Here is a 14,394-nt window from a genome sequence, read left to right on the forward strand (position 1 = left end):
AGTTCATTTGGCATGTTGTTGGGCTCATCTGTACCATGCTGCATGGTGTCGTAGTTGCAAAGATGGACCTTTGCCATGGACATTGGGAGTGAAGCTGCACATCATGCAGCCTATTGCACACAGTTTGAGTTGTAACAAGATGTCCTGTGGCTGCATGTAAAGCATTATTCAACATGGTGGGGTTGCTGTCTGGATTCCTCCGAGACATAATCTGTGGGTAGCAGTCATCCACTGCAGTAGTAGTAGTCCTTGGGTGGCCTGAGCGAGGCATGTTATCGACAGTTCGTGTCTCCCTGTATCTCCTCAATGTCTGAACAACGTCGCTTTGGTTCACTCCAAGATGCCTGGACACTTCACTTGTTGAGAGCTCTTCCTGGCACAAATTGTCAATGCGGACACGATCGAACCACGGTATTGACCGTCTAGGCATGGTTTATCTACAGACAACACGAGCCGTGTACCTCCTTCCTGGTGGAATGACGAATTGATCAGCTGTCTGACCCCCTCCGTCTAATAGGTGCTACTCACGCATGGTTGTTTACATCTTTGGGTGGGATTAGTGACATCTCTGAACATTCAAAGGGACTGTGTCTGTGATACAATATCCACTGTCAACATCTGTCTTCAGGAGTTCTGGGAACTGGGGTGATGCAAAACTGTTTTTGATGTGTGTATTTGTAAACATGGAGAAAGCTTTTGACTATGTTGGCTGGAGTGCAAACTTAAAAATTCTGAAGTTATCAAAGATAAAATACACACAGCAAAAGTTTATTCACATATACAGAAACCAGGCAGCAGTTATAGGAGGCTAAGTACATAAAATGGAAGCACTAGTTGAGAAGAGAAAAAGACAGGTTTGTAGCGTATTCTCGTTGTTATTCAATCTGTACCTAGAGTAAGCAGTAAAGAAAACAAGGAAAAATTTGGAAAGGGAATGAAAGTTTAGGTAGAAGAAATAAAAACTTTGAGGTTTTCAGATATCATAATTCTGTCTAAGAATTGGAAGAGCAGGTGAACAAAATGGAGTGTGTTTTGCAAAGAGGATATAAGCTGAAAATCAACAAAAGCAAAGCAAAGGCAATGGAATACAGTGAAATTCCACGATGCTGAGAAAATTAAAGAAGGAACTGACACACCAAAAATAGCAGATGAGGTTGGCTATTTATGCAACAAAATAACTGTTGACGGGTGAGATAGAGATGACACAAACAGCAGACTAGGATTAGGGGTTGTGTCGGGTGGAATGGGTGAAGGGGGCTAGGCAGGGAAAAGGAGGAAGAGCTGGGGAAGGATGACTGGCAGCTCAGAGGAAGGAAGCAAGTGTGTGACATAGGAATGAGGAAGCGAGAGGCAGCTGAAGCACAGAATAGGAATGCAACAAACACACACACACACACACACACACACACACACACACACACACACACACACACAGGTAGGTAGGTAGGCAGCAAGCACATAATGACTGTAACACGGAGGAGTGGACTACAAGGCACTGACAGACCAGAGGGAGGGGAGACAGTGCGGAAGAGTGTGTGAGTGTAGGATGAGCCAATTTAGGTTACTGTGGCATGGTGGAGATGGGTGTGGGCAGATGATTAGAAGAGACTGAGGCCAGGAGGATTGCAGGAATGGAGAATGTGCTGCAAGGGCAACTCCCATCTATAGTGCTGGGGGAAGGATCCTGATGGTATGGGTTGTGAAGCACCTATTGTACTCCAGCACACTGTGCTCAGCAGCATGTTCCACTGCTTGCTCTCTGCCACAGTTCGGCTGTGGCTATTTGGTTGAGAGGGTAGCAGGTTCATGGCCATGGCCACATAAAATGCTGTGCAACACTTGCAGCAGAGCTGGTATGACATGATTGCTTTCCGCAGGTTGTCCTGCCTCTGATGGGGTAGGATAAGCCATGACGAGACTGGAGGAGGATGTGCTAGGAGGGTGAATCAGACAGGTCTTGCATCTTAGTCTTCCACAGAGATGTGTCACATGTAGCAAGGGGTTGGGAGAAGGAGTGACACAGGAATGAATCCAGATACTGTGTGGATCTGATAGGTGGTGGAATACCCCATTAAGAGGAATGGGAAGGATTGTGGGTAGGATGTTCCTCATTTCCAGGCACAATGACTGATAGCTGAAGTCCCAGTGAGGGATACAGATAAGCTGTTTCAGTCCGGGAGTGATGCAGGGAGTGCTCTTTTGCAGCTGGTTTGTGGTGGTGGTGGTGATGGTGGTGGTGGTGGTGGTGGCAGGATTAGGGGAGGGTGAGAGTATGGTGTGGAAAATCTGTCTGTGGACTGTATTTGGATGATAGCATCTGTCTGTGAAGGCTTCTTGAAATCTTACTGCATACTGGGCAAGGGAATTCTCAATGCAGGTGCACCATCTATAGGTGGCCAGACTTTATGGGAGTGATTTTTTTGTATGGAAATGATGATGGCTGTCAAAATAAGGTACTGCTAATTGTTAATTGTCGTCATCTGACAAAATGAGGTCAACTTCCAGGAAAATTGTATGTTGGACTGTAGAGGACCAGGTGAAGCTATAGGAGAGAAGGTGTTGAGGCCATGGAGGAATGAGGATAGGTTGTCTTGTTCCTGGGTTCAGACATCATCAATGAACCTGAACTAGGCAAGGGATTTGGGATTTTGGGAGGCTAGACTGATGCAGCGGGCTGCCATGCCCACTGCTATGTCACAGACTTGTTTATATATCTTCCCCTCGAAGAAGTAGTAATTATGAGTACGCTATTAATTATATGTATAAGGAATGAGGTGATATGTTTGGAGTCTGAAGGATGCTGGAAGTAGTAATGTTTGATAGCAAGAAGGCCATGGGCATGGGAGATATTGGTGTATAGAGGGGTAGCATCAACTGTGACGAGTACAGATCCGTGCAGTAATGGGGTCGGAATGGTCGAGGATTGGTGAAGGAAATGATTTGTATCTTTAATATGACAGGCTAAGCTATGGGCAATTGGTTGGAAAGTAGGTTACCAAGAAAGGAGATTGTTTCAGTTGGACCACACTAACCAACTACAATGGGGTGTCCAAGATCGTTGGATTTATGGTTTTGGAGAAAAATGTCAAAAGTGAGCATGTGGGGCCTCACTGGGATGAGGAAGAAGATATATTTGAGGGAAATATTCTGGAATAAGCATAAGGATTTGAGTAAGCACTGGAGGTTATGCTGGACTTTTGGGATGGAATTATTGTGGTAATGCTTGCAAGCAGAATCAGACAGTTGGTGGATACCTTCTGTCAGGCAATATCTGCAATTCATTACAACAGTGGTGGAATCATTGTCTGCAGAGGGGATGATTAAATCAATGTCTGCCTTGAGGTTGTGGGTGGCTGTTCTTTCTTCCGATAAGAGGTTAGTATTCTTGAGATCTGGGGAAGGATGGCAAAGCCGAGTTGGAAGTACGGAATTTCTGGAAGGTAACTAGAGGATGATACGAGATGGGAAAGGCAAGGTTCACTGTTGAGATTAAATTGGCTTTGGTCGGAGGGGTTGGTAGTAACATTTTTCCACTGAAGTGATCAGGAGAAGGTGTGTAGATCTTTCACTCGTCCAGAATGATTTAGGATTTAAGGTGGGGTCTTTGAATTTGAATGTGACTCAAACTTCTGCAGCTAGAGGTTTCTGGTGGATAAGTTGACAAGAGTGTTTTGGGTTCATTTAGGTTCTTGGTTTTGTTGGAGACTAATGAGGCTGATGGGGAAAGTTCAGAAAGGCAGGGGTCTGAATGCTACAATAGGTTGACGAGTGGGTTCACTGTGGGAAGGAGAGGTGTTAATGGTTAGCTGAAAAGTTGAAATTTTAAGTTGTTAAGTGAGACATGTTCACAAGGCACAACTGATAGAGCACTGCTGGAGAAAGGCAAAAATATGGGTACCACATACAAGCAATGCACTGCACTTTGCATAAGTGCAGGTTGATACCACTGTCATTTCTCTGGTGGTGTTAATGCCAATGAGACCAACATCTACCAGACTATTAAGCACCTACAGATCACATGCAATATTACAAATTTTATTTAGTAGTCGTGCAGGGCTAGTAGTAAGCGACTTAACCTAGCCATCTGTTATTGAACCATTCAATGAAGACCAAAGAAATATGTCACATGACTGTCCAAGAGTTGGTCTCTAATGCAGAATAAGTATCACAATATGATGCTCAATGTTAATAGGTTTGGAGAAGAATTTCTCTCGTGACACTCTGTAAAAATAAAGGAAAAATCTTTGCTTTGAAGACTTCATCCATCACACTTCACTTGCACAGTGTCTGACTTTTGGCAAGATTATTTTATGTCTTTACTCTACAGATTATTGTTTTTGTATCAGTTAGAGTTAATGTAAAGACGATATGAGTGGAATAGGTTTACTTTTCTTCTAATAGGATATGATACATCACATGAATATGCCAGCACTAAAAGGGAATTATTTATCAAGGATAATTAACATTAAAAATACTTATACATACCTTGTCTTCTTCTCCGAGAGTGCCACCACTGAAGTAAGATAATCAAATAGTTCACCATTCTTACACAGTTCGAACACCAAAAAAATGAAGGTGCTGGATTCAAAAACATCGTGCAGCTCAACTGTGGATGAATACAGATAATCACTTTCATACCAAAACAATGGATTTCAAACAGTAATGAATAAAATAAATGATGACAATTTTTGAGACTTTAGCATGAATAACAAAAGTAAACATGTACAGAAGATATCAATATTTCTCTGCCTTTGTCCAAATCAGGTTAGCTGGACCTGATCAGATTAGCTTTTTCCAATTTACACCAATAAACTACAGACATTCTACTGAAGTGCTGCAGCATTAAAAAAAAAAAAAAAAAACAATCTCAGCTTTAGCCTTAAGCAACTTTATGAAACCAAGGAAAATGAGCAGGAGAGAAATTTAACCCATCATTATCCAAACAGAGCCCCAGAGTGTTAACAACTGTGCCACCTTTATTGGTTGTTTAATGACCTGCACCAATATGTCTTCTCGAGAGTAAATTCTCTGTTTTTCTTTAATAGGATCCTAAATTAATTTGTGTAAATGGAAGTGACAGAGGCCATATTTCAACACCAAGAGCTGCTGATAAAATAATTATTTATGGACTACTGATTTCAATCTTCTGATCATATTCAGGAATCCCGTGTAACAACAGAGAGAACACGTATGGGACATCTATTTTACTGCACTAGTTCAGGAGTGTTAAGAGTCAATTTTGTGTTACATTTTTAACACATTCCGGTCACTGGCCATAGAACTTATGTGCAAAACTGTGATTTCCCTAACAGTCAGTGCTCAAAGAATCTTCGAGCATGGCTTTCCTGATTGTTACGTCATGATGCTTTATTTCTGAGCAGTAATGACTTGAAGTCAGTTGTTCACTCTTTTAGTGCTTTGGAGAGCAACTAGATGAATGTCTCTGTTTCCATAATGTCCATGTTTTAGGGGAGCTGTGAACACGGATAAATCCCTGAACTGGGCTGCCATTGTGGGAGATGGACTTCCATGTTTGGAAAGAGAAGATGGTAGTTTGGTTGCTTACGGGAGCTGACAAGCTGTTATTGGCACCTGATCCGCAGTGGAGGGACCCCAGCCTCCTCGAGTAAGCTGCTCACAGGGCTACTTTGAAAGGTTCCTGTTACAAATTGGACACTGCAGTGTTGTTATCGGATCCAGTATCCGCAGTTCTGAGGGCAATGCCGAGCCATATGTTAAGACTCCAATAATTGAGACAGGGTTGTATCAGGGATTTGCAAAGATGCAGAAGGGTAGTGTGATCTGCGCCGCAGCTGGAGTTACTCAGGCATCAAAGTGTATTAAGGTGCAAACAGTACTTTCACTTATGCTGGCGGAGATGGCGAATCCATGTGAACCGAGACTCTTAAGACAAATCCTAAAAAGCAGTAAGATCCTGTCACATTGAATAGTTGGTCATCAACGTAAAGTTCAACTTGTGGGTGGTACGATGTCGACAGAGTGCATGACGTGAGTCTTGGTGGCTGAAAACCAAACGCCTTGGGTGAGGGCCTATGCCTGCAGTTTTTCTTAAGGCGCCTTGCAGTCGACTTCAAGCAACACCCACATTAAAGGTGCAACAGTAGAGGGTCATATTGAGGACCCCACAGCTACTGCTAGACCACTGATAGCTACTAGAAAGAGAGGGACACTCAGTGTAAAGCCCTGTGGGACCCCATTCTCTTTGATATGGGGATATTGGGGAAAACATCAACTTGAACCTGGAACATACAGTGTGACAGGATGTTCTGGATGAAAATCTGGAGTGGATCCCGGGGACCCCATATGTGTAAGGTACTAAGGACACGATGGCTCTGAGCACTATGGGACTTAACAGCTATGGTCATCAGTCCAAGGACACGATGTCGCTGTGTGGTGTCATAAGCCTTTTGCAGGTTGAAGAAGATCGCTATAAGGTGTTGACATCGGGCAGAAGCTGTTCAGAAGGCAGACTCCAGGTACACAAGATTATTGATAATGATGAAAATCCCCCTGAGGTGGAGCTAGAAGATCCCAAGATTCAAGGAGCACCACGCATTCAAGCAACTTACAGAGAACACTCGTGAGACTTACTTGGGCATTAACTGTCAATCTCTAGAGGGTGCTTACCAGTTTCAGCAGTGGAGCAATGATGCTTTCTCGCCACTGAGATGGGAAGTCGCCCTCATTCCAGATGCAGTTAAGGATGGTACAGATATGACACTGACAGTCCACTGGTAAGTTCTCGATGATTTGCTTGTGGGTGCACAGCCCTGGGACTACATCAGGGCAGTGGGCTAGGACACTGACAAATTCCCACTTGCCGAATGGAGAACTATATTGACTCCAGGTGGCATATAGTAAAATACAATTGCTTTGCTCCAACCACTGTTTTAGGACATGAAAGGCAGGTTCATAATTATCAGACGTTGGGGCTTGAGCATAAAGCAGATCAAAATGTTCAGCAAAGGCATCTGGATCACTGTAGACAGTGCCATTCAAGGTAATACCATGTACCCCTTCAGGTGTCTGGTATCTGTAGACACATTTGATCCTGATCTTAGGCCAAAGGAGAGGAAGGTGGTCTGATGGTTGAAACACACCACATTAAAGGAGCTACAGTAGGTTCTCCTGCTAGGTAGTTCGCATGGTAGAGGTGTGGTCCAGCAGTTGCAGGAAGTGTTGGGGAGTGAGTACCAGGTCACCAGCATTGTGAAGCCTAGGGCAGGGTTGGCTCAGGTGACTGACAGCATAGGGGAGTTTTGTATGAATTTTATGAAGGAGGGTCAGGTAGTGATAGTGGGTGGAGCAGGGAACAGTCTTGATAGGGACAGGGAATACGATGATAGTGAAGACCTGGTGAAGATAGCTACTCATTCTGGTGGCACTAATGTGCATTTCATGCAACTGTTTCAAAGTCATGATTGGCCTCATCTTAAAGTGACTGTTAAGAGCATTAACATCAGGCTGGCGAGGGCATGCGTCACATGCCCGTGGTGCCAGTTGGATCTATCAGTTGATCGGGTTTCACTAGGCACAGCCTGCACCTCAATAGGTATGGGAAGGTGAGGCTGACAAAGCTTATAGTTGGCACTGTAGTAGGTGGTGTTGGGATCACTCGTGGAAAAATTCCTGTAGTAGTTGGTGTTAGAGCGGCACCTTTTTTAGACTGGAGTCAGCTGATAGGCATACTTGCTTAAAGGAAGTCTCTCTAACAAAGCGCTCACCTTTAGAGGACATCATGTTTCCAAGTAGAGAAGGAATTAGCATATTTCATCAAAATATAAGACGTATTAGAGATAACGTTAGTGAAATGCTTATAGATGCTGACTCTGAAATTATTGGTATGTCAGAGCACCACTTCATCTACATCTACATTTATACTCCGCAAGCCACCCAACGGTGTGTGGCGGAGGGCACTTCACGTGCCACTGTCATTACCTCCCTTTCCTGTTCCAGTCGCGTATGGTTCGCGGGAAGAACGACTGTCTGAAAGCCTCCGTGCGCGCTCTAATCTCTCTAATTTTACATTTGTGATCTCCCCGGGAGGTATAAGTAGGGGGAAGCAATATATTCGATACCTCATCCAGAAATGCACCCTCTCGAAACCTGGCGAGCAAGCTACACCGCGATGCAGAGCGCCTCTCTTGCAGAGTCTGCCACTTGAGTTTGCTAAACATCTCCATAACGTTATCACGCTTACCAAATAACCCTGTGACGAAACGCGTCGCTCTTCTTTGGATCTTCTCTATCTCCTCCGTCAACCCGATCTGGTACGGATCCCACACTGATGAGCAATACTCAAGTATAGGTCGAACGAGTGTTTTGTAAGCCACCTCCTATGTTGATGGACTACATTTTCTAAGGACTCTCCCAATGAATCTCAACCCGGAACCCGCCTTACCAACAATTAATTTTATATGATCATTCCACTTCAAATCGTTCCGCACGCATACTCCCAGATATTTTACAGAAGTAACTGCTACCAGTGTTTGTTCCGCTATCATATAATCATACAATAAAGGATCCTTCTTTCTATGTATTCGCAATACATTACATTTGTCAATGTTAAGGGTCAGTTGCCACTCCCTGCACCAAGTGCCTATCCGCTGCAGATCTTCCTGCATTTCGCTACAATTTTCTAATGCTGCAACTTCTCTGTATACTACAGCATCATCCGCGAAAAGCCGCATGGGACTTCTGACACTATCTACTAGGTCATTTATATATATTGTGAAAAGCAATGGTCTCATAACACTCCCCTGTGGCACGCCAGAGGTTACTTTAACGTCTGTAGACGTCTCTCCATTGATAACAAAATGCTGTGTTCTGTTTGCTAAAAACTCTTCAATCCAGCCACACAGCTGGTCTGATATTCCGTAGGCTCTTACTTTGTTTATCAGGCGACAATGCGGAACTGTATCGAACGCCTTCCGGAAGTCAAGGAAAATAGAATCTACCCGGGAGCCGGTATCTAATATTTTCTGGGTCTCATGAACAAATAAAGCGAGTTGGGTCTCACACGATCGCTGTTTCCGGAATCCATGTTGATTCCTACATAGTAGATTCTGGGTTTCCAAAAACGACATGATACTCGAGCAAAAAACATGTTCTAAAATTCTACAACAGATCGACGTCAGAGATATAGGTCTATAGTTTTGCGCATCTGCTCGACGACCCTTCTTGAAGACTGGGACTAACTGTGCTCTTTTCCAATCATTTGGAACCCTCCGTTCCTCTAGAGACTTGCGGTACACGGCTGTTAGAAGGGGGGCAAGTTCTTTCGCGTACTCTGTGTAGAATCGAATTGGTATCCCGTCAGGTCCAGTGGACTTTCCTCTGTTGAGTGATTCCAGTTGCTTTTCTATTCCTTGGACACTTATTATTTCGATGTCAGCCATTTTTTCGTTTGTGCGAGGATTTAGAGAAGGAACTGCAGTGCGGTCTTCCTCTGTGAAACAGCTTTGGAAAAAGGTGTTTAGTATTTCAGCTTTATGCGTGTCATCCTCTGTTTCAATGCCATCATCATCCCGGAGTGTCTGGATATGCTGTTTCGAGCCACTTACTGATTTAACTTCCTAGGATTTTCTGTCAAGTCGGTACATATAATTTTACTTTCGAATTCACTGAACGCTTCACGCATAGCCCTCCTTACGCTAACTTTGACATCGTTTAGCTTCTGTTTGTCTGAGAGGTTTTGACTGCGTTTAAAATTAGAGTGAAGCTCTCTTTGCTTTTGCAGTAGTTTCCTAACTTTGTTGTTGTACCACGGTGGGTTTTTCCCGTCCCTCACAGTTTTACTCGGCACGTACCTGTCTACAATGCATTTTACGATTGCACTGAACTTTTTCCATAAACACTCAAAATTGTCAGTGTCAGAACAGAAATTTTCGTTTTGATCTGTTAGGTAGTCTGAAATCTGCCTTCTATTACTCTTGCTAAACAGATAAACCTTCCTCCCTTTTTTTATATTCCTACTAACTTCCATATTCAAGGATGCTGCAACGGCCTTATGATCACTGATTCCCTGTTCTGTACATACAGAGTCGAAAAGTTCGGGTCTGTTTGTTATCAGTAGGTCTAAGATGTTATCTCCACGAGTCGGCTCTCTGTTTAATTGCTCAAGGTAATTTTCGGATAGTGCACTCAGTATAATGTCACTCGATGCTCTGTCCCTACCACCCGTCCTAAACATCTGAGTGTCCCAGTCTATATCTGGTAAATTGAAATCTCCACCTAACACTATAACATGCTGATAAAATTTATGTGAAATGTATTCCAAATTTTCTCTCAGTTGTTCTGCCACTAATGCTGCTCAGTCGGGAGGTTGGTAAAAGGAGCCAATTATTAACCTAGCTCGGTTGTTGAGTGTAACCTCCACCCATAATAATTCACAGGAACTATCCATTTCTATTTCACTACAGGATAAACTACTACTAACAGCGACGAACACTCCACCACCGGTTGCATGCAATCTATTCTTTCTAAACACCGTCTGTACCTTTGTAAATATTTCGGCAGAATTTATCTCTGGCTTCAACCAGCTTTCTGTACCTATAACGATTTCAGCTTCGGTGCTTTCTATCAGCGCTTGAAGTTCCGGTACTTTACCAACGCAGCTTCGACAGTTTACAATTACAGTACTGATTGCTGCTTGGTCCCCGCATGTCCTGACTTTGCCCTGCACCCGTTGAGGCTGTTGCCCTTTCTGTACTTGCCGAAGGCCATCTAACCTAAAAAACCGCCCAGCCCACGCCACACAACTCCTGCTACCCGTGTAGCCGCTTGTTTTGTGTAGTGGACTCCTGACCTATCCAGCGGAACCGGAAACTCCACCACCCTATGGCGCAAGTCGAGGAATCTGCAGCCCACACGGTCGCAGAACCGTCTCAGCCTCTGATTCAGACCCTCCACTCGGCTCTGTACCAAAGGTCCGCAGTCAGTCCTGTAGACGATGCTGCAGATGGTGAGCTCTGCTTTCATCCCGCTAGCGAGACTGGCAGTCTTCACCAAATCAGATAGCTGCTGGAAGCCACAGAGGATTTCCTCGGATCCATAGCGACACACATCATTGGTGCCGACATGAGCGACCACCTGCAGATGGGTGCACCCTGTACGCTTCATGGCATCCGGAAGGACCCTTTCCACATCTGGAATGACTCCCCCCGGTATGCACAAGGAGTGCACATTGGTTTTCTTCCCCTCTCTTGCTGCCGTATCCCTAAGGGGCCCCATCACGCACCTGACGTTGGAGCTCCCAACTACCAGTAAGCCCACCCTCTGCGACCGCCCGGATCTTGCAGACTGAGGGGCAACCTCTGGAACAGGACAAGCAGCCATGTCAGGCCGAAGATCAGTATCAGCCTGAGACAGAGCCTGAAACCGGTTCGTCAGACAAACTGGAGAGGCCTTCCGTTCAGCCCTCCGGAATGTCTTTTGCCTCCTGCCACACCTTGAGACGACCTCCCACTCTGCCACAGGTGAGGGATCAGCCTCAATGCGGGCAGTATCCCGGGCAACCACAGTCGTAGTCCGATCGGGGGATGCATGGGACGAGCTGGCCGTCCCCGACAAACCCCCATCCGGAACCCCACAGTGATGCCCATTGGCAACAGCCTCAAGCTGTGTGACCGAAGCCAACACTGCCTGAAGCTGGGAGCGAAGGGATGCCAACTCAGCCTGCATCCGAACACAGCAGTTGCAGTCCCTATCCATGCTAAAAACTGTTGTGCAAAGAACGTCTGAACTAATCTACAGAGAGCGCAAACAAATCGACACAAAATTTAAACGGTTATTAAAATACAAGATTGCCTAGTAAATGCAGCAATGCTGCTACTTGCCCACTGCTGACACACTGCTCGGCGGCGGAAGGAGACTACGCGATTTTACACTATTCAGGTACTAAAACGTGATGCTACAACTCTCAAATACTACAATATGCCAGAAATTTATGAATTAGACAATGCAAGTACCAAAAACATGCAAAGAAATTAAGAATTAAACTATGTAGCAAATGAGTGAGCTAGGAGTATATGACTTGCTGCTGCAGCTGCTTATCCAACGGCGGCAGGGAGCACACTGAGTTAAATGCTTTAACAATTATGAGGCTTCCTTTAGCAGGATACAAATTAGCTGGCTCTTGTTGTAGCTGGGATTCACAGTCATAAAAAACTTTTTGAAGGACATCATCTTTACACCAGTGACTTATAACAGTCACTGGCGTAAAGATGATGTCCTTCAAATAGATTACCTGGCTGTTTTTCAAGGAGTTCCTTGTGGGGTGGGGGAGTGGCTATGTACGTAAAAAACAGTATTCTATTTCAGTCAGTAAACGTATCACGGCACTGCACTGAACAGATATTTAAATGTTGTGCAGGGGCAGTTGAATTTAGTGAAACTAAACTTCTAATAATTGTTGTTTATAGGTCCCATAACTCTGACTTAAGAGCATTTCTAGTCAAGCTAGAGGGGGTTCTCGATCCACTTTGTAGGAAGTACCAGAAATTAGTTATATGTGGTGGCTTCAATATAAATTTTGCGTATGATGGTGCAGGAAAAAGGATGTTGGTAAATCTAAATTCATATGATCTGATGCATACTGTGGTTTTTTTTCAACTAGGGTGCAGGGGAACAATAGCACAGCCATAGACAATATTTTCATTCATTCTTCACTACGAGACAAGCATTCTGTTAGTAAAAGGGTGAATGGCCTTTCAGGCCATGATGCACATATTTTAACACTTCAGCACTTTTGTACTCAAACAAATGTCACATATAATTATAAACTATGTAGGAAAGTTAATCCAATAGCAATCGGAAGTTTTTTAAACCTTGTCAAGGAACAAGAGTGGCAGGATGTTTGTAGTGCCGATAACATAGATGATAAATATAATGCTTTCCTTAATGCATTTATCATGCTCTTTGAGAGCATGCTCTTTCCATTACAACACACTAAACGGGGTACTAGCAGTAATAGGCAGCCCAGATGGCTAACTAGTGGGATAAGGATATCATGTGGAACAAAGTGGGAAGTATATCAAAATATTAGAAGTAGTCACAATACAACTACAGTAGCCCATTGCAAACAGTATTATAAGGTGTTATTAGGAAGGCAAAGAGTGTGTGGTATGCAAATAGAATAGCTAATTCACAGGATAAAATTAAAACCATATGGTCAATTGAGAAAGAAGTGTTTGGTCAGCAGCACAAGATCGATGATATAAAGTCATTTCGTACAAAAAATATTTTTGTTACTGATAAATTAGATACATGTACAATAATTAACAATCATTTTCTGAGCACTGCTAGTGAGTTAAATAAAAATTTAGTTTCTACAGGGAATCATGTAACTCTCGTGGCAAACGCCTTTCTGAGATTGATATCTGAAATACTCCTCTGTGATACAAACAAGGGGAAGATTGAGTCAATAATTAAATCACTGAAGACTAAGGACTCTCATGGTTATGATGGAGTACCTAGCAGAATATTAAAGTACTGTGATGCACAAATTAGCCCTGTATTTAGCCATATTCGTAATTTTTCCTTCAGGGATGGTCAGTTTCCTGAACAATTAAAGCACTCAGTAGTAAAGCCGCTTTATAAAAAGGGAGAAAGGGATAATGTAGATAATTTTGGACCTATTTCTATGCCATCAGTGTTTGCTTAAGTTATTGAAAAGGCTGTGTATGTAAGGATAATTCATCATTTTATACCACATGAATTGCTATCAAATGTACAGTTTGGCTTTAGAAGGCATTTAACAACTGAAAATGCTATATTCTCTATTCTCTGTGATGTACTGGATGGGATAAGCAAACGGATTTGACCACTAGGCATATTTTTTTATTTAACTAAGGCGTTTGATTGTGTTGATCACAAAATATTGCTCCAGAAGTTGGACCATTATGGAATACGGGGAGTAGCTCACAATTGGTTTGCCTCTTACTTTAGCAACAGACAGCAAAAGGTCATTATTCACAATGTTGAGAATGGCTGTGATGTGGGGGTCTGAGTGGGGTATGGCCAAGTGGGGGGTGCCCCAGGGATCAGTGCTAGGGCCATTCCTGTTTCTTATTTATATAAATGATATGCCCTCTAGCATTACGAGTAACTATAAAATTTTTCTGTTGGTAGTGATGGATGTTGTATGCAACACTGGCTCAGTTTCAAGTAGTGCAGTTAATGACCTAAGTTCATGGCTTGAGAAAATAAACTAATGCTAAACCACAGTAAGATTCAGTTCTTACAGTTTCTAACACACAGTTCAACAAAACCTGACATTTTAATTTCACAGAATGGGCACATGATTAGTGTAATTGAACAGTTCTAATTTCTAGGTGTTCAGATAGATAGTAAACTGCCCTGGATAGCTCACAT

The 14,394-nt window shown here is 43.4% G+C and overlaps 1 protein-coding gene across 4 annotated transcripts in view; it reads right to left on the reverse strand.

Annotated features, from left to right (window-relative positions):
* The window catches only part of LOC126418510 (phosphorylase b kinase gamma catalytic chain, skeletal muscle/heart isoform), a 143,694-nt gene that overhangs the window by 113,806 nt on the left and 15,494 nt on the right, over positions 1-14,394 (reverse strand). For all 4 annotated transcript variants that reach the window (XM_050085306.1, XM_050085308.1, XM_050085305.1 and 1 more), the window contains one exon: positions 4,486-4,606. In XM_050085306.1, coding sequence (XP_049941263.1) covers positions 4,486-4,606 — 121 coding nt within the window. The remainder of the gene's footprint in view (positions 1-4,485; positions 4,607-14,394) is intronic.

This window comes from Schistocerca serialis, chromosome 9 (assembly GCF_023864345.2).
Source record: "Schistocerca serialis cubense isolate TAMUIC-IGC-003099 chromosome 9, iqSchSeri2.2, whole genome shotgun sequence".
Lineage (NCBI taxonomy): Eukaryota > Metazoa > Arthropoda > Insecta > Orthoptera > Acrididae > Schistocerca > Schistocerca serialis.